Source organism: Chiloscyllium plagiosum, unplaced genomic scaffold, assembly GCF_037043375.1.
Source record: "Chiloscyllium plagiosum isolate Xiang-an unplaced genomic scaffold, Cpla_swu_hap1 HiC_scaffold_32, whole genome shotgun sequence".
Taxonomy (NCBI): Eukaryota; Metazoa; Chordata; class Chondrichthyes; order Orectolobiformes; family Hemiscylliidae; genus Chiloscyllium; species Chiloscyllium plagiosum.
In genome coordinates, this window is record NW_028270170.1 from 11,093,418 (window position 1) to 11,112,049 (window position 18,632).

The window sequence follows — 18,632 nt, forward strand, 5'->3', positions numbered from 1 at the left end:
GTTATTATACTGCAACTAAATTACTTCAGTGATAGGACAGGCCTCAGCATAAAGAGTGCCCAGGATTGGGAAGGTGTGGGTTAGACAAGACGTAGTTTTCATACAAATTTGGATCATTCCACATGTGGTCCTTCCAACTCATCAACAGTAGACAACTGTAAGGTCAAATATAAATCTCACATTTCCATGGTAATCTTGTATAATATACTACTAACTATTAACACTGAATCAAGACAACACAAATGTATGTCACAAGTAATTAAAATTTTATTTACATTTTAGAATTTACAATTTTATAAAGGATGCATGAACAGAGAGATCTGGGTCATATGTACACAAGTCTTTGAAAGTGAAGGGTAGATGGAGAAGATTGCTAAGAAAAGCACATGGGGTCCTTTATGAATGAGGCAGAGCATACAAAAGCAAAGTTACACTGAAACCTTTAGAAAACACTGGCTCGTCTCAACTCAAATGCTGTGATCAACACCACAGATTATGAAGATGCCAAAGCCTTGGAAAGAGTGCAGAAGTTTACGAGAAAGAGATGAGGAACTTCAGTTATGTGGAGAGACTAAAGAAGCTGGGTCTGTTCTTAAGTTGAGAAGGTTAAGAAAAAAAGCTAAATATCGCAGATGCTGACAATCTGAAATCAAACACGAAATGCTGGAAATACTCAGGTGGTCAGGCAACACGTGCCATGAGAAATAAAGTTGGCATTTCTGGTCAAGGTGACCTTGCATCTCTCACACAGATTAACAGATTTGAAAGAGGTGGTTCAAAACCATGGAAGCTTTTGCTAAAGTCATTAGGATAAACTATTCTTCGTGGTAGAAAGGTTAATAACTGAAGGACAAACATTTAAGGTGATTTACAAGAGAATCAGGTGACACAGGGGCAGCTTCAAGAGGGAATTAGATAAATACTTGACAGAAAAATTATCAAGTCTCAGCAGAAAGAGCGAGAGTGTGGAATTAATTGAGTAGCTCCATCAAGCAGCTCATACCGGTGTGATGAATAGAAACACAAATCTTATCCCAAACTTTGAATAGAAACACCATTGTCTGGGTTGTGTCCTTCTGAGATTTTAAACACACTTCACTGATGGTCCTAAAGAGCCTCTGAATCCAATAGTCTGGGATGCATTTAAACCCAGGTATTAAAAGTGAAAGGATGTGATATGCCAAATCATCCCCAGCTTCTCTACAATTTGTTTTTAAGGAAACATCAAAATTACAATGCAGAAACAGTCAACACTGCAATATACAGAGCAAATTCCTGCAAATGTAATGTTAACACATATAAGTACTCCTGCTACTTTCCAAGTATTTATGAACAATAACACCTCTATTTTTTTCTGCAAAGTAACACCTATTTCAATGCAGACACCAGAAAAATATTTACATGTTGCAAGGTGTATGGCACAAATCTAGCTTTTATGTTAAATAGGAAGAAATCTGCAAATCAACTTACATGCAGCATGGAAAAGCAAAACAATTCTCAATGAAATATGAAGTGGTCACCCATTTTCTTTACCTACATCTGCTTTAGTCAAACACTGGGCATTTTCATTGTCACACTGAGATCACTGTACAAAGAGAAATTACAAGGTCTTATGTCAAAATATATATAAAAATACTTTTTTTAAAAAGCAAATATTTGAAAGTTTCTGGAAATAATTTAAAAGAAAAAAGCCTCACATTTTGACTTTTATTTTTATATACACACACACCCAACCAACTACTTCAAGCAACCACTAGAAAACTTCAAAATGGCTACCTAAATGAGAAAGTAGGGAGAAATGTGATTTTAATTCTACAATAGGAATTTTAAAATTGATTCATGGCAGCAGTTTTTTCCTACTGTTATCATCACCACCGACTCTTCTTGGGGTAGTTCCAGGGCACATTTGATGCCTCATCAAAGTGGTCATTCCTTATTTAGGACTATACTGGGTGCTCGGTCCGAAGTTTTGACTATGTTGGATATTACAGATGTTTTTGCACAGCATTTTTCACAGGCACCACTGAACAGTGATGAAAAATTAAAGCTGTTTTGCTCCTCTCTAAAGTCTGGAGGTACAAAGATACAGCCACTACTGGTTAAAATGCAGCAGAGACAAGGAATGAAACATGGCTGCTCAGGTCTGCACTGCTCACAAAGATGCAACTTTACTCTTCAGGCAACTGGGAACACCAACTAGTTAGGCACACAGAACATCATACTGGGAAAATGTAAATTGTATGTTCACTTAAATCAAAATTCTGACAATACATCCAGAAATACCCTTTTGCTTTTCCATTTGCCCGTTTTGACAAATATGGTTCAGATTTGAGGCACCATTCTCACTTAGGGTGACTGAAGATAATCCATATTTAATACTCAATAATTTTCACTTTTGGTTGCCGACTAACCAGTTGTGCACTTTCACTTTTCTTTCCCCACATGCTGTCCCAATATAAAATAAAAGAAAAATTTATTTCGAGATGTGGGAAATTTTGACATTTTAGATCATAAATGAAACAGAATCTCTAAATGCCTTTTAAGGTGTTTAGATAAATACTTAAAAATGAGAGACAAACCATGGAATAGGGAACAAATGAAACAAGAGATTAGAGCAGGTGGCACACCTGGAGAAGACAACTGGGGCAGACTTACGGGACTGTTTAGCCTGATTTTCTGCTGTAACGTTTTGCTTTTACAATTCTGTTTCATGCCTGAATTTAGCCACAGTGAATAAACACAGAGCAATTAAAAAACCAAGGCACCTCTGCAAGCTTGCAAACCCATTGAACTGTGCACAAAATGCAATCTGACATACAATGGTGCTAAAATTCGTAGCTTTTATCTGTCTCAATACCAATAACCCAGTGCTGGAAAAGACAATATCAGTGAAAGCTCTTATAGTTGAAAATTGCAGTTTAATAAAAACTGTCATTCAATGACAGGACTTAATTTCATACTTTGCAAACATTTTTCAATAATGAATTAAATTATGTTTTCCTAATACTGTCAATGCAATTGTCAAATTTCATTAATATTTTAAAATTGTACCTGACGCTGACTTCAGTTTTCAAGTCATCAAATTTTGTACCTTCATTAAAGAAACTGCCACAATCCACAGAATGAAACAGTCTTTAAGGTATTTCCCATACAAAACACAAATGCTTTAAGCAATGAAAAAGTGGGTGGATTCTCAGTCTTTGCTGAGCACACAAACCTCATCAGGGCTGTAACTGGGTTTGTTCCAACACTAATGGCCTAAGTAGGGAATCGTGGGCCTGGGTGTCAGTTACCAATCACCTTCTGCTACCATTTGGAAACTGCAACTACACAGGATATTAAGCAAGGACAGGGCTAGGCTTTGGAACAATGCCCTTCAAAGAACCTGCTGGCATTCATTGTCATGACATATAGAATACAGCTACTTAGGTGCAACCTTTATGGGCAGCTGGTGCTTGTATTACCCAAAACGAGTCAGTGCTTTGAGGACTTAGGGAATGGTGAGGGCTGATTACCAGTAAAGATATAAAAGTACAGACTGGACAAGAGATTTTGAGCTAAGGCCAATAGTAAGAGGAAAGGAAATACTTGAGGTTAGTCTTGCACTGGCAGAGACAAGAACTGCTCTAGGAGAATGGGGTGAATTTTAACTTTTGAGCCTGGATGGAAGACTGGCAATATGCATTGTCTGGTCATTAAAACACTGACAATTTATTTCCCTTCACTTCAACGCACAAAAGGAATCAAGTGGGGCATATAAGAAATATCCCATCAGTAATTGCAAGTCTTTCACCCATGCTCACAGCATAAACAGCATCAATGTGAATATTATAACCTATTAGATTCTGGTGGCAGAGCTTTCACAGCTGTTCAGTACATTCAGCAGTCACCCTTGCACTATCGATAAACTGCAACTGATCATGCATTTGCTATCATCAAACAAAATCATTACCAATTGAACAAAATGCCAATGAGTCTTTATTTGGCAATTTCTTTGGTAAAACTGGAGGGCAAAAGGATAACACTCTTCCCATCATCTGAACCACTGGTGAGATCTGAACAATTCACTAATTACTCTAGGCCCCAAGTTTAATTTTCAACATTTGCTTTGAGATGCACAGCAGTTTGTCCAGTTAGGCCATGTTCTTAAATATTTGGCTTATAAGAAATATCTGTGGCATTTGCTAAAATCTGGTGTTAGAACAACAGTGAAACAAAGTTTCAGTTTTATATTAATACTGCCCAATGTTAATGCTTTACCATCCCTGAAGCTAATGCACAGGGTCAAGGCTGGGTTAAACACTAGCCTATGCTTGTCATGATCTGGTTGCATGGGTGATATAGATGCTTTAAAGATGCTTCACAATTCCACTGAAAGTACATCAAATGGAGGGGGGGGGGGGAAGCAAGAACCTTCCCCAACAATAATGTGAAATCAGACAATATGCACTTACATTTTCCAATTAAGCACTGTTATGTTTTAGTTCTGATCTTTTTTGAACTGGAGAGCACAAAGAGGTATTACCATGAATTTTAGACAATGCATAGCAGACAGTATTCTCTCCCTCCTTTTAAGAACAGTGTCTGCATGTAATTAAGCATGGTCTCCTGGTGACAGCAACTAACCATCTATCATCAGGACAAAAGGGAGAACATTTATCTTTCACTGGTTATTCAATGGATACAAAGTTATGTCAAAGGTAATAGGTATCTGGGAAATCAGTTAAAACGTTTGGCTGGTTCAGTTTTCTGATAACTAGCAAAAGCTTTTGTTTCAACCTAACGGTGCATAGGCATGCAAACTCCTACACCGCCCAACTCACAACATTAAACTGGGAGGAAGTAGGAAACAGTTACAAGACAAAAACCACATACTGAATTTGACAGATGACCAAGAAATGACAAAAATTCTTTCAACTGAACTAAATCATCAGCTTCAAAGTGTTAATACAAATGATAGTATATATTCTTACTCTTCACCAAACTGAAAAAAAGGCTGCAGCACAGCCTGTGTATTCAAAGCAATGCAAAACCTTTGCCTTCAAAATAGATTACAAGAAGCTTTAGAAACTGTTTTAAAAAATGATTTGAATTAACACATGAAACAATTCTGAAGTTAAGAGATTAATAAATAGTTAAAAATAAAGTATGTTAAAAGCATCTTAGGTTTTTATATAAAAGAATCTGGGCCTTGCAAATAGTTAAATACAATCTTTGTACGTGGCATGGGAGACAAGGAGAAAGTATTCGCATGGTCATCTTAGTCATTTGAAAAATATGAGAGACTTAGCACACAAGGCCTCAGTCTCCTTTCAATTTTAAAGTATATTTCAGTCAGTAAAACTGCTGTAAAATGTAGGAACCAAACACAAAGAGGGGATTAGGAGCAATTAGTGAAGAATTGCTAAGTTTTTTTGGGCCCAACCTTTTGTTTTGGGCCAGGAAGTCTCCATACAAAAACCCCAATATTTGGGTGGATTTTGCCCCCTTAAAAGACTGATAAGCAAGGGAAGACAAAATAATTTTCATGTAAGACTTAACAAAACCCAATCTCTCAAAAATATACAATATGTTACATTTCACATACACTGTTTGATAAATGGTTGCTGACATTAAAAAATGACAAGCTTAACACCACTGAGGCATCTGCCAGATTCTCAGCAAGTTATTAGCTTAAAGTCAAGAATCTCATGTAATCAGCAATAAAATACTATTGTCACACAATAGACAGCCTTGCTTTAAAAACAATGCACTTTGATTCAGTTTCCAATCAGAGCCACATTCATAAGGTCATCATCATCTCCAAACAAAAATGCTGGGCTAGGGCGAGACGACCTTTCAGAGTTCAGGGATGTGTTCCCTGCCATATTTAAGGATTGGTCAGTTGAAATAGGAGACTTTGACCAACTTTCTGGCTTGATGCTGGAGTGAGATTTTTTCTTCTCCCTGTCTCTATCGCGGTCTCGGTCCCTGTCACGATCCTTATCCTTGCCCTTCTTCTTCTCCTTTTTGTGCTTTTTATGCTTTTCTAAGTTGTACTCAGGGAGTGGTCGGACATCGTCATCTGAACTCGGACTGTTCTGGTGGGACTTCTCAGCAAAGGATGATCCTGATTCGCTGCCACTATCTCCCCCTTGGGGGGTGTAAGCAGGAGATTTGCTGTAACTTGGTGAACAGCGTTCATGTTTCGGCGTTGAACCACTGAACAACGGTGAACCATAGTTTTTTGCACCAGATATCTGTGGTCTCAAACCATCACCACTACCGTCACTTGGCTTCTGCAAGGTAACTTTGGCCTTAATGCTTGGAGAACCACCATCATGCTTGCTAATAATAATTTTTGCCACACCAGTACCACCACCATTCTTGGAGTCAGATGATTTCTTTCCACCATCACCTGAACTGCCTGAGACAGACACTTTGGATTTTCCATCTTTGTCACTTTTCTCTCGCTTTCCCTGGTAATCTGCAGGGGACATATTGTGTTTGGATGGCATGCTATGAGTAGAAGACATTGTTGCCGTACTCACTTGACCATCTGCACAGTCTTCTGAACCCGAACCACCTATGCCACCCACACCATGTTTCAACTTGTCAATCACTGCAGTCAAGGATGGCTTCTTGGTTCGACTTGGAGATTTTCCTTTAATTAAGTTTCCATGAGCATTCTGAGATGAGGACATTGAGGAAGCTGAGGAAGAGGAGGCTGAGGAGGAGGAGGAGGTTGGAGGCTTCTGGTTCAAAGAACTTGAGGATGCCATACCAGAAGACTGTTTCATGCTTGAACTGGAACTAGAACCTGACATGTGAGAACTCCCCGAGACAGAACTTACTGGAGATTTTGCCTTTGTAGGCGGGGTCCCGGGGATGGGCTTCAATGGTGATGAAAGTTTGTCTGAGTTACCTGAAGGTCTCGAATGGGAAGGAGACACATTGGGTTTTCCTCCAGATGGATTAACCAAGGAGGATGATGACTTAACTTGCGGTTTCATTTTATTACTACCACTGTTGCTGGAACTCAAACTATTACTACTGCTTAACCCATGCTTGGTGACTGGAGAAGAGCTGGGTTTTCCCATGGACTGAGAAGAACTCTTAGACTGGCTTGAGCTGGTACTGCTTTGGCCTGGATAAAGACTGCTGCTCATTTTCGAGCTGGAAGAGCCTTCCGATTTGTTGCTTTTCACTTTGCTGGAGGAAGAGGAAGTTGAGGAATGCGAGTGGTGACTTTTACTGCTGGATGAAGAGCCTGACCCAAACTGACTATGTGAGGACGATTTGCCAACCATCTCTTTGCGAATCTGAATTGTAATTTTTGGAATTGGAGGGGTGGCCCCACTAGGTGGTGTCTGTGACCGGCTGGAGCTTCCAGGTGACTTAGAGCCAGTGGTGCTAGCTGGCGGAGTGAAAGGACGACTTGATACACTATGAGAGGGAGATTTACTTTCGGAGTCAGTTTTCTTGCGTTTTGGAGGCTTTTCTTTGCTTTTCCCTTCATTTGATGGTGTCCTGGTGCGTTTCCCAGGCTTTCCATCCGTACCCATCCCTGATAAACTGCTGTTGCTGCTACCATTTCCCTCCTTAGCAGATCGCTGCTTTTGAGATTTATCCATTTTTCCTACTTCCACAGTGCTCAACAAAGGGCTCTGATTCCCACTGTGTTCCATCCCATCGGATGGCCCTAATGACTTGCTGCCACTTGTAAACATACTGAAATCCACCATGTCCGTATGGCTACTTCCTTTGGAGCGATCTCCAGCATCACTACTCATTGCATGCACATTAATCGAGTCAAGTGCTTGTGACGGAAAACTCTTTGTGTCCTCGCCATCTCCACCCTGGCTGCTCTCATCAAAGTAGCCACTCACAAAATTGTTCCCACTTTGATTATCTAATAAAAAATCTACTCCATCGGGAAAAAACTGGTTTGAAGAGTCACTGGTTGGAGTAGCAGTAGCATCTGCTATTAAATCTGCAGGATCGGTGTAAGTGTTCTCATTGCTTTCACCTTGAAAAACATCTGCATCAAATGTACTATTTACAGCAGAATGAGAAGAGCTCGAAGAATCACGGACTGGTGTCCCAATGGACTGGCAATTGTCCCCTGTGCTGGCCAGTTTCGCAGTCTGTTCTGCTATGTCAGACAGAATCTCAGTGACATCTGCTCCAATGCTGTCTGTGCTGGGTAGGCGCACCATTCTCGGCATACTGGATTGCTGAGAATGCACAACCGTGGGAGGATAGGTAGTAGGTGGTGTGTTACATTGACTGGGGGCAGGGGTGATGTGCGGAGTGTCCAAAGAATCTCCTGCCAAGTTTACATCAAAGACACTGTTTGGAGCATCAAAGTCCATGGAGATGAGCTCTCTCTGAAAGTCCTCCTCAGTCTGTTGCTGCTTGGGCTTATCTGTCTGTGACCTTGTCCTCTTTTTTTTCTGTTTGGTGCTGCCTGAAGCCACATCAATTCTAGGAGAGCTTGATGAAGAATTCTGCCTCTCCAAAGGACTACTATTATACAGTGTAGAGAAATCCTGACTTGGGTTGTCCTTAAGTAAGTTCATGAGCATGGGGTGATTTTTGGTATTACTTGCAGGGGAAGATACTGGTGGTGGCGTATGGCCTGGTGGCGTAGGACTTGAACCAATGGATGAACCAACACTCCCTGTAATTTGCAGTAAACTAGTCAGAATGGGGTTCTGATTTACTTTAAAAGAATCCTCCACATGCCCTGACTCATGCCTTTCTTTCACTCCCATGTTTCCTAAATTGAAGATGTTGGTAATGGGCCCAGGAAAGGTGCTTGTTGGAGTCGTGGTGCCACTACCTGGGTTATTGCCCAGTTGTGTACTGTAGCCAGGACTGGTGGCTGGTGGTGGATTCCTTTTCAGCATGTCCTCGACTGTCTCCGCAATGAGGGGTAAGGCTGGAGTGTCTGCTTGGATGGTCTCAGCCTTTCGACGGATTGCTCGCATCGTCACTGGGATGGACATACATCTGTAAAACACATGTGATTTCAGTAATATCACCCAAGTTTACGTCTATGAAACTGAACTGATCAGCTTGATCTCAAAGTGAAATCAGTAAAATGAAAAGCATCCTCGTGTGTAGCTTCTTTATTAGAAATGTTAACAAATATGAACAAATGAACATCATATCCATTCTAAAATACACTTTATATAACAAAGGAGAAAAACCTATTCAAGCCCATAAAAAAGGGGAGGTGTTGCAGCACTCAACTAATTCCAAGTTTTTTATCTCCACTGCCATGTCAGTATGTTCCCACATGAATGAAAGCAATTCTACATATGACTCCATGTACAAACACAATCTGACAACAATTACTATGCTTTTCGCTTCTTTGTCCCACATTTGTAGCCTTAAAGTAGCACTCCATATTGATCTCTTCTCAACCCTTAACATCCAAAAAGCTGCCATTTTAAAAAATGATAACTACTACAAGACCGACTAAAATCTAAGCAATACAAGTTGAATGTCTCAAATCTGGCTATACAAAAACTGGAGTGGCCTGTAAACCATACACAATAAGCTGCCACGCATCAATTTTAATTAGGAAATGCATAAAATAATTTGACTAAATGATGTATTGGTCCATTTATCAGGTACATCTACTGGTTTCTCCCAATGTTCTGAGTGACCCTCGACCCCACCTGATGTGTCTTATCATGTCAGTCCTTTGAATTCAGCACACCCTTAGCCTAACCTATTTTATTATTTTCTCCAAACTTTATTTTTTCACTATTGCACATTCCCTTTTTAAGCTTTCATATAATTTTATGTGTCTCCTACTAACTGAAGTAAGGTTCTAATTTTCTTCTCCCAAAAAGGCAAGGTTTTAAATCCAGCATGGACTCAGTTCCGAGGTTTCCAGTTTTGAGGCAATGTACCTGGAGCTTTTGTGTTATTGAAACAGGTTGCTACTTATTTCTAGTGATTTTCTCCGTCCTTTGTAGAAGGTAATAACGTGACAGGACATTGTTAGATATTCACTGGCAACTCCACAAGTGGTCAGATCCCAACTGAGAGATTAATCAGTATGAACAGGTTACTCAGCTACGAATGGTACCATAACCTGCCCTAAAATCTTTTCTCACCTAATGTCCAACTGAGTGAATTTTTCTGCAGAAATAACAGGAAAGTGATTGGGGTTGAACATCTTGGCTAAATCTTCCTCTCGAGACCAGGATGCTAATTTAAAATCAAACCTGTGATCCTCTGTTCTCTAAGCGCTAGTATGAAACCAAGGAGTGACTCATCCAACGAGACTGCTGGAGAATGTGATCATCGAAACTCTGGTACAAACGTAAGAATGCTAATAAAGATGGAATTTGAGTAAATCAGTATCTGCAAATCAGTACATTCTGCCCTGAATCCTCCTTTTTCTGGAGTGTATTCAATATAGAGAAGACCCTTACCGCTGTACAACTCTGGTAATGAAGTCATCAGTACAGATGAGGGCATCGGAGAGTCCTTTATAGAGCTTACAGCTCACTTGTCTTGAGTCCAGTACATCCATCACAACTAGTAAAATAAACAGCAATGAAAACTAAAACGGAGGAGCTACACCAGGAAACACAACTAAGCACTGATTACTCTTTGAGGGTTTACATTGATTGTTTAGAACAGAAGTGATATTTAGAAATAATTGAACTAGATGTTGGGTGTTGCTGAAAAAAAAGGAACAGCATTGAAGCTTTTCATTTTATACTCATTAGGACTGATGCAAAAAACCCAAAATTCAAAGGGAGTAACATTTTATGCTGCACCAAGAAACGGTTCTTTGTGGTTGCCAAACCAGCTGATTAGTCAAGGTATTGCCATGAATTTTGTGCCAGTGAGCTCCTGGTCCTCGCACATTGGTTGAATTCGACAAAGATACAATGCCTGCACATGTTCATTTTTTCCTGCAACTCGACTTGTCAATCAAACAATCAGCACTCTTTTCTCAAGCAATGTCAGAAAGAAGTCACACTGTAAGTTATGATCTTGAATACATTCCTGAAAATATGGTGGAAGCAGATTAACTAATAACATTCGAAAGGGGCTTGATAAATGCTTGAGGGGGAGAAATTTGCAAGGCCACAGGGAAAAGCAGGAACAGAAATCAGTTGAATTCCTATTTTAAAGAGCAGGCACAGGCACATCAGTTGCACGGTCCACCAATGTGCCATCAGATTCCATGGAACTAAAGGGCTAGCCAATGTTACATTTTAAGTGCACTGAACAGTGTGAACTGAACAGTAAGATCTCACGCTGAATAGTTAACCTGTGCTTCGTGGGTTCAGCCATGATACCCACCATAAGTGAACAAAAGACTGCACCTCGGTTAGGCTTATACATGAAAGATGATTATTTGGACAAGATACTGGAGTATATTGCCTGTACAATCTGTAGCTCAGCACCAATTAGAGGCAAATTCAGAGAAAAAAAACACACTGGAGAAACTGAGTTCTCGTGTTGCTCTTGTCTCTGTTCATTTTATGATCAGTTACAAAAAACGATGCTTCAGAACTCTGTTCAAGCATTGAAAACATTACAATACAGGGCGTTACATATGAACACAAACTACTCAAAAGATATGAATCAGTAAGGCAACATACCACAGACAAGGGAGTCATTGACTGGGTGCTGGAAAGACAGGCTGAAGCTGGTATCAGTCAGTGGACACACCTCAAATTGCAAACGTCCAGGTAAATCTGTAATTAAAGGTTTAACACAAAATGACAAGAAAACTGTACAGGAAAGGAATAAACTTCGCTCTAAGATGATACATTTTACAACTACTCTGTTTAATGATTGGAAGATAGGTGTTATCTTTCTTCACTGATTCAACAAGATATTTTCTTCTTTCTGTTGCTAAAAAATTAACGTGGGATGTATCACCCAGTTCATAGTCACCATTAGCTAATAGGAGTTTTTCGAATTATGGAATTCTTTGGGGATGAATGCTGAAAGAAACGCTCCCCCATCTCCGTTCTATAAAACAAACCTTAAGCTTTCAAAACTTTCATAGCTAACATCTCTAATTCTAGTAACTTTATGACTTAAACATTCACTATATAGTGAATTGCATACAGTATTCCAACTATGCCCTAAACAAATTTTTTCTTACTTATTTTGATATCAATCAGCCCCAAACACAATGACTTCAAATCGCACCATGGCAAGTTACGAGATTGACTTCAACAAATTGAATAATTGTTAGCAAGTACCAGAACAATGATCACGATAGCAGCCAGATTGTTATAAAAGCACAACTAGTTCACACATGTCCTTCAGCCTATGCAAGTTGCTGGCTAATACCTGATTGCTGTCTCACAGGGTAATTGATTTTTAATTGAACCCTTTGGGCTGTATTAACAATTACCCAGCAATTCAGGAACAAGGTCAGCCATTTCTTCAGGGCAAACGGAGATGAACCACTATTGTGCCCACATTATGCCACCTACTGGTTGATAACAATTTAGAGAAAAAAAATCAAGAATTTGAGCCTTTGATAGATGCCATCTGAGCACAATGTTAGTATATATCCTTAACAATAAATTACACAACCTGAAAGGGTCTCTGGAAAGGTAGACTGTCTGTAGCAAAAGAGGGAACAGCGAGTGGAAAACCTGATTAAGCTGGATAAGTGAACTCAGTTTTCTGGCAGGATCTCAGACTGACCTGAAGTGGCCTGGCTGGAAATGAGCCACATTTTTGTTAAAATATTAATGGACTGATTTCTGCCAGCTTATACAGAGTGGTCACTCACCTATTTGGAATGGGCCCAGGGAAACAGCACCATAGCAATGGCATTGTTAAATGGCTTTTCAATATTATATTCAAATTTGTGCTCAAATTGCTTTCTAGCATTAATCACTGAGGCATGAAAGAAAATTGATAATGACAAACCTCCTTAAAACACTTGGCATCTTGAATGCAGTATATTGGAAGGCACTTTCCTTAAATTTATTAATCATTTGCAGATGTGAGCATCACTAGCATTTGTTGGCAGCTAAGATTATTGACAACAGCAGAGCAAGGTGGCACAATGATGATACACTTGCAAGAACATAAGTGCTGCAGCGCCATATCATGAAAAAGTTAAGGAATAGCACCAGTCTGTCACACATAGGACACTGGCCATACATTCACAGGGCAGGTCAACCTCAAGCAGTCAACTATTTTGGCATTTTCAGCAAGCACTATATATTTAACTTCGTGAGGTGTCTTTTACAGATACTAAAAATGTGATTGGTTTAGAAATCAGCTAGCTCAGTTGGACGGATAGCTGGTTTGCAATGCAGAATGATGCCAACAGACTGGGTTCAATTCGCGCACCCATTCAGGTTTTGGTGAATGGTTCTCCTTCTCAATCTCTCTCCTTGCTTGAGGCATGGTGACCCTCAGGTTAAACCACCATCAGGAATTTCTCCCCAATGAGACAGCAGCCCTCTGGTCTGGGAAGATCATGAAGGCTTTATGCTTACCTTTCACTAAAGATTATTACAGTTTAGTGAGATTAGTTGAAAGAACTGTATCCATCTAAAATATTATTCAAGATGCACAGAATAGCAGCTGGTTTTCTTAACATTGTCTAATTTATTGTTAGTGTGCCCATTCCAGTGGCATCACTGACAAAAACCTTGGTTGTGATTCACTCCTTCTAAATCATGGAATCTCACCAAATCACACCAATATGAGTAACAATCTCACAGCAGTTTACTGTCCTGGGGAACCCAGAACAATTTAAATTTACAGCCCTTCACCTTCCTATGGAGTCCTTTGGATACTACAGATAAGGGAAACATCATAACAACCTGGTAATAGATGGATTTGACTAATCATTCGATTAAAAATTGAATTCCATAACTTTTTTTTTTGAGACTCTCATACATTTAAAATCCTTCCTTCAATAAATTGCAGCCTGCTACAGAGGCAAGGAGTGATTTCTACAAATATGCAACACTTACGCTAGGCTCTCCCTGTTCAGGAAAATTGGCATGCCACCAATTTAAAAGCTTTAATTTGCAAAGTTAGCATATGCCAAAGTGGCTATGGGCCATTTGCAAAACAGAAAGAGAATCATGTTGGGGCAATGTTAACTTCATGTTATGCAATAATACCGTTCTGATTCCCTCTGACATTACAGATTTTTTTTATTAATTCATGCGGCATGGGCATCACTGGCAGGACAGAATGCTGCCCGATTTTGATGTCCTTGAGAAGGTGTTGGCGAGCTGCCTTCTTGAACCGCTGCAATCCACATACTGTAGGTTGACACACAATGCCCTTCAGGAGAGAATTCCAGTATTTTGCCCCAGCAATAGTGAGGAACAGTGATGTGTTTCAGTCAGGATGGGGAGGGACTTGGCGGGGAACTTCCAGGTGATGGTGTTACCACATATCTGCTGCTCTCATCCGTTTGGTTGGAAATGGTCGTGGATTTGGAAGGAGCTGTCGAAGAACCTTCGGCGAATTTCTGCAGTGCATGTTGTAGATAGTACACACTGCTGTTACGGAGCATATGGGGTGAAGGGAGTGGAAGATTTTATTGGTGGCAATCAAGCTGGTTGCTTTGTCCTGGATGGTGTCAAGCTTACAGCCACACACCCCACCCATCCTGGCAAGTGCTCTATCACACTCCTGACTTGTACCTTGTATATGGTGGGCAGGTGTTAGAGAATCAGGTGAATTACTCGCTGCAGTATTTCTAGCTTCTGACCTGCTCTTATTTATGTGACTAGTCCAGTTGAGTTTCTGGCTAAAGTAATCCCCAATTGCTGATAGTAGGGGATTCAGTGATGGTGACACCGTTGAATGTAAAAGGGCATCGGTTAGATTGTCTCTTATTGGAGTAGGTCAATGCATGACATTTGTGTGTGCTTGTTACTGAGAATGTTGGTAGCCTTACATCTGCTAAGATTTGCAGGAAAGCACTCGACCATGGAGGGGGGCCCATTTGTTCAGAAGAATTGGGGACATCTGTTCTTAGTGTCAATGGATCGGTGTAAATGAGGTGATAACATTTGTTCACTTGTGGAATCTGTGGCAGTGCTTCCTTCTCACACTGGATGCGCACATATTTCACCGTGGACGGATCAGTTAATTAAATTGCTGGGTTATATCAAAGACTCTTAACAAAACTCATACTCAATAGGAAAAGAACCTGTAGTTTAATAAGCAGAGTGGAATATGCACGCAATCGAAGAATCCTGATACATTTTCATGCATACCACACTGAGCAGATTTGAATTTATGAAGCTCAGCTCCCTCATCTTGACTGTGCTGGGAAGTGAATGTCTCATTACCCTTACAGGCTAGGAAAACACGAAGGCTGAAAGTTGGAAGATGTTAGTGTGAGTGAGAAAACATGCTACTGTAAATTTAATTCACAGACTGAAGAGTTCAAGGGACACAAAGAGAAAGAGAGACAGACAGACAGACGGGACGGAAGCTGGTGGAAAGATTAACCCTTTAGGGCCTGATTTGAATGTGCACTGGCTTGTCATGATTGAATGTTTGTATGTTGTTCTCTGGAGCTCAAGATCCAGAAATGTTATGAAGTTAATTTGCATTCTGGGAATTTAAAATGATTTTAAAAGAAAAGCCATTTTGTAGGACAATGGTACTGGCCATGTTAGCTGAGCAAGATGATCCCATGACCTTTTCCACATAGTTTAGACTAGTCTCTCGTTATGATGCACTAGCCAAAACAATTGACCATCTGGCCTGGCTTGATCCAGGACTCCCACTTTGATGTCCATGTAGCTTAATTAGTCAAGCATACACAGACCTGTCAATGAGTTTCGTTTCCTCTACAAACTTTTGCCACTTTATTGCTGCTTATCAGATTAAGGACATGTGGCGTTTTTGTAATTTTAATACAAAATTCTGTATAAAGACAGCTTTTTTGCAACAATCAGGGAAGTAACCTGGTAAAGCACTTAGGGGTAAGAGCTGGCACCCCTACTCTGCTAATGATTTTAAAGCCTGGCTTGTAGGTATCTATGTTATAGTGCAACATTGATGCCATTGGTAAATAAAGCTAACAATTTAAATTAAACTGTCCATAAGAGTTTTATATTCCAGACAACCATAGAGTACGATCTCCAGGATGAACCAGGAGAGGCTTACAGGTCAAGTTCATCAGTGATTCCCTGAGCCTTCTCAAATCGGTACTTTGGCAGTAGCCCAAGCCAGGATATTATCCGAATCTTGCTGCATTTGAACATGGCCAGATTCAGAATCTGAGCAGTTGAGAATGGAGCTGAACATTGTCAATGATTAGACAAACAGCCCTATTTCTGACCTTATGATGGAGAGGAGGTCATTGATGAAGCAACTGAAGATGGTTGGGCGAAGGACACTATCTTGAGGAACTCCTGCAGAGATGTCCTGGAGCCTAGATGATTCACTTCCAACAACCACAACCAATTTCCTAAATGCCAGATATGATTCCAACCAATAGAGAGTTTGCCCCCGATACCAGTTTTGCTAGGGCTCCTTGATGCCATATTCAGTCAAATGTGGTCTTCTTGGCTGTCGCTCTCCCCTTACCTCTGGAATTCAGCTCTTTAGTCCATATTTGAACAAAGGCTGCAATGAGGTCAGGAGCTGAGTGACTCTGATGGAAACCAAACCGGATGTCATTGAGCCTGATAGCACTATTGATGACACCATCCATCACTTTACTGATGATTGACTGTAGACTGATGGGGCGGTAATTGGCTGTTGGATCTGCCCTGCTTCTTTTTATGTACAGGACATACCTGGGCGATTTTCCACATTGTCTGGTATCTGCCAGCATTGTGGCTGTACTGGTACAGCTTGGCTAGTGGAACACGAGGTTCTGGAGCACAAATTGCCAGTACTATTGCCGAATGTTGTCAGGGTCCATAGCCCTGCATTAACCTGTGCCTTCGAGCATTTCCTGATATCAAGTGAGAGGAATCAAATTAGCTGAAGACTGGTATCTGTGATGCTGGAGATGACTGGAGAAAGCTGAGATGGATCATCCAGTTCTTGCTGAAGATTGCTGCAAATACTCCAGCCAGATCTTTTGCACTGGTGTATTGAACTCTTCCATCATTGTGGAGTCTCCACCCACAGTGAGTTCTTAAATTGTCTAGTACTATTCACGACCAGATGTGGAAGAACTACAGGGCTTAGATATGATCTGTTGATTGTGAGGTTTTTAGCTCCATCTATCACCTGCTGCTCATGCAGTTTGGCATGCAAGTAGTCCTTTTTGGTAGCTTACCCAAAGTGACACCTCATGTTTGAGTATGCCTGGCACTGCTCCCAGCATACCCTCCTGCACTCTCCACTGAACCAGGGGTGACCCCCTTCTTTGATGATGATAGAGCCACAGGGCTGCCATTCTATTTTTTGGTGCCTAGATTGATGCCAGGTGACCCGTCGGGTTTCATTTCTTCGTTAAGACTTTGCAGTGACTGATACAACTGAGTGCTTGCTCGACCACTTCAAAGGACAGTTGAGAGTCAACCACATTGCTGTGGGTCTGAAGTCACACATAGGCCAACCAGGCTAAGACAGCAGCAATTGACAATGGTTTCATGTTTCTCAGTAGATTCTTAATTCCAGATTTTTAAAAATTGAATTCAAATTTTGTTGTGGCAGGATTTGAATCCTGGTCCCCAGAACATTATCTGAGTTTCTGGATTAAAAGTGGAGTGATAATACGAAAGGGCCATCGCAGGTTACGACACAGAAACAGGTAATTTAGTCCATCATGTCTGCACTGGCTCTTCAAACAAGCATCATTACCAATGTCCTGCCTCTTCCCACATCCTTGCACCTCATTTATATCCAAATAATCATCCAATGCCCTCCCAAACGTCTCAATTGAACCTGCATCACAATCATTTCCAGGTAGTGCCTTCCAAACCCTAACTGCTCAAAACATGAAAATTTTCTTTCTCACATCACCCTTACTTCACTTGCAAATCACATTAAACCTACGCCCTCTTGTTCTTGCTCCTTTTACAAGCCGGAACAGTGTCTTCCTACCTACTCTACAAGGTACATTAAAGATTTTGAAAACCTTTACCAAATCTCCTCTCAGACCTCTTCTCTCCAAGGAGAACAGACCCAACTTTTTCCATTTATCCTCATAACTAAAGTTTCTCATTCCTGGAACCAATCTTGTAAATCCCTTTTACACTCTCTCCTGGACTAGATGAATTTGAAATCATCCCAGCCAATGCACAAATACTGACAGCATTTGCATATTGCTGCATACTCTCAATAGAGATCCTGTTAAGGTTGACTGTTGTAATATGAGCTCTCTGTGCATATGCAGGCTTCAACACCCTTCATTGGCATGAGGAACATACATTCTGTTCATTGCACATCCTTAATTGTTATTGAAGTCCCTTTTTGAACTGGTGCAATCCTTGAGGTTTTAAGTAAACTCACAACACTTCCAGAAAGGGAGTTCCAGAATTTTGATCCAGCAATAGTAAAGAAAGACGAAAATGCTAAGTCAGGATGGCTTCTGGCTTGGAAGGGAACTTGCAGATGATGGCGTTCCCATGTATCTACTGCCTTTGCCTGTCTAAGTGGCAGCAGTTGTGGGTTTGAAAGGAGCACTATCAGCGTCGTCTTAG

At 40.6% G+C, this 18,632-nt stretch overlaps 1 protein-coding gene across 1 annotated transcript in view; it reads right to left on the reverse strand.

Moving 5' to 3' along the window:
* Positions 1-249: 249 nt before the first annotated feature.
* The window catches only part of med1 (mediator complex subunit 1), a 55,081-nt gene continuing 36,698 nt past the window's right edge, over positions 250-18,632 (reverse strand). The window contains exons 15-17 of the mRNA XM_043674864.2: positions 11,619-11,714; positions 10,434-10,539; positions 250-8,994 (exon numbers count right to left, since the gene is read on the reverse strand). Of these exons, the coding sequence (XP_043530799.1) occupies positions 5,760-8,994; positions 10,434-10,539; positions 11,619-11,714 (3,437 nt within the window). The 3' untranslated portion in view covers positions 250-5,759. The remainder of the gene's footprint in view (positions 8,995-10,433; positions 10,540-11,618; positions 11,715-18,632) is intronic.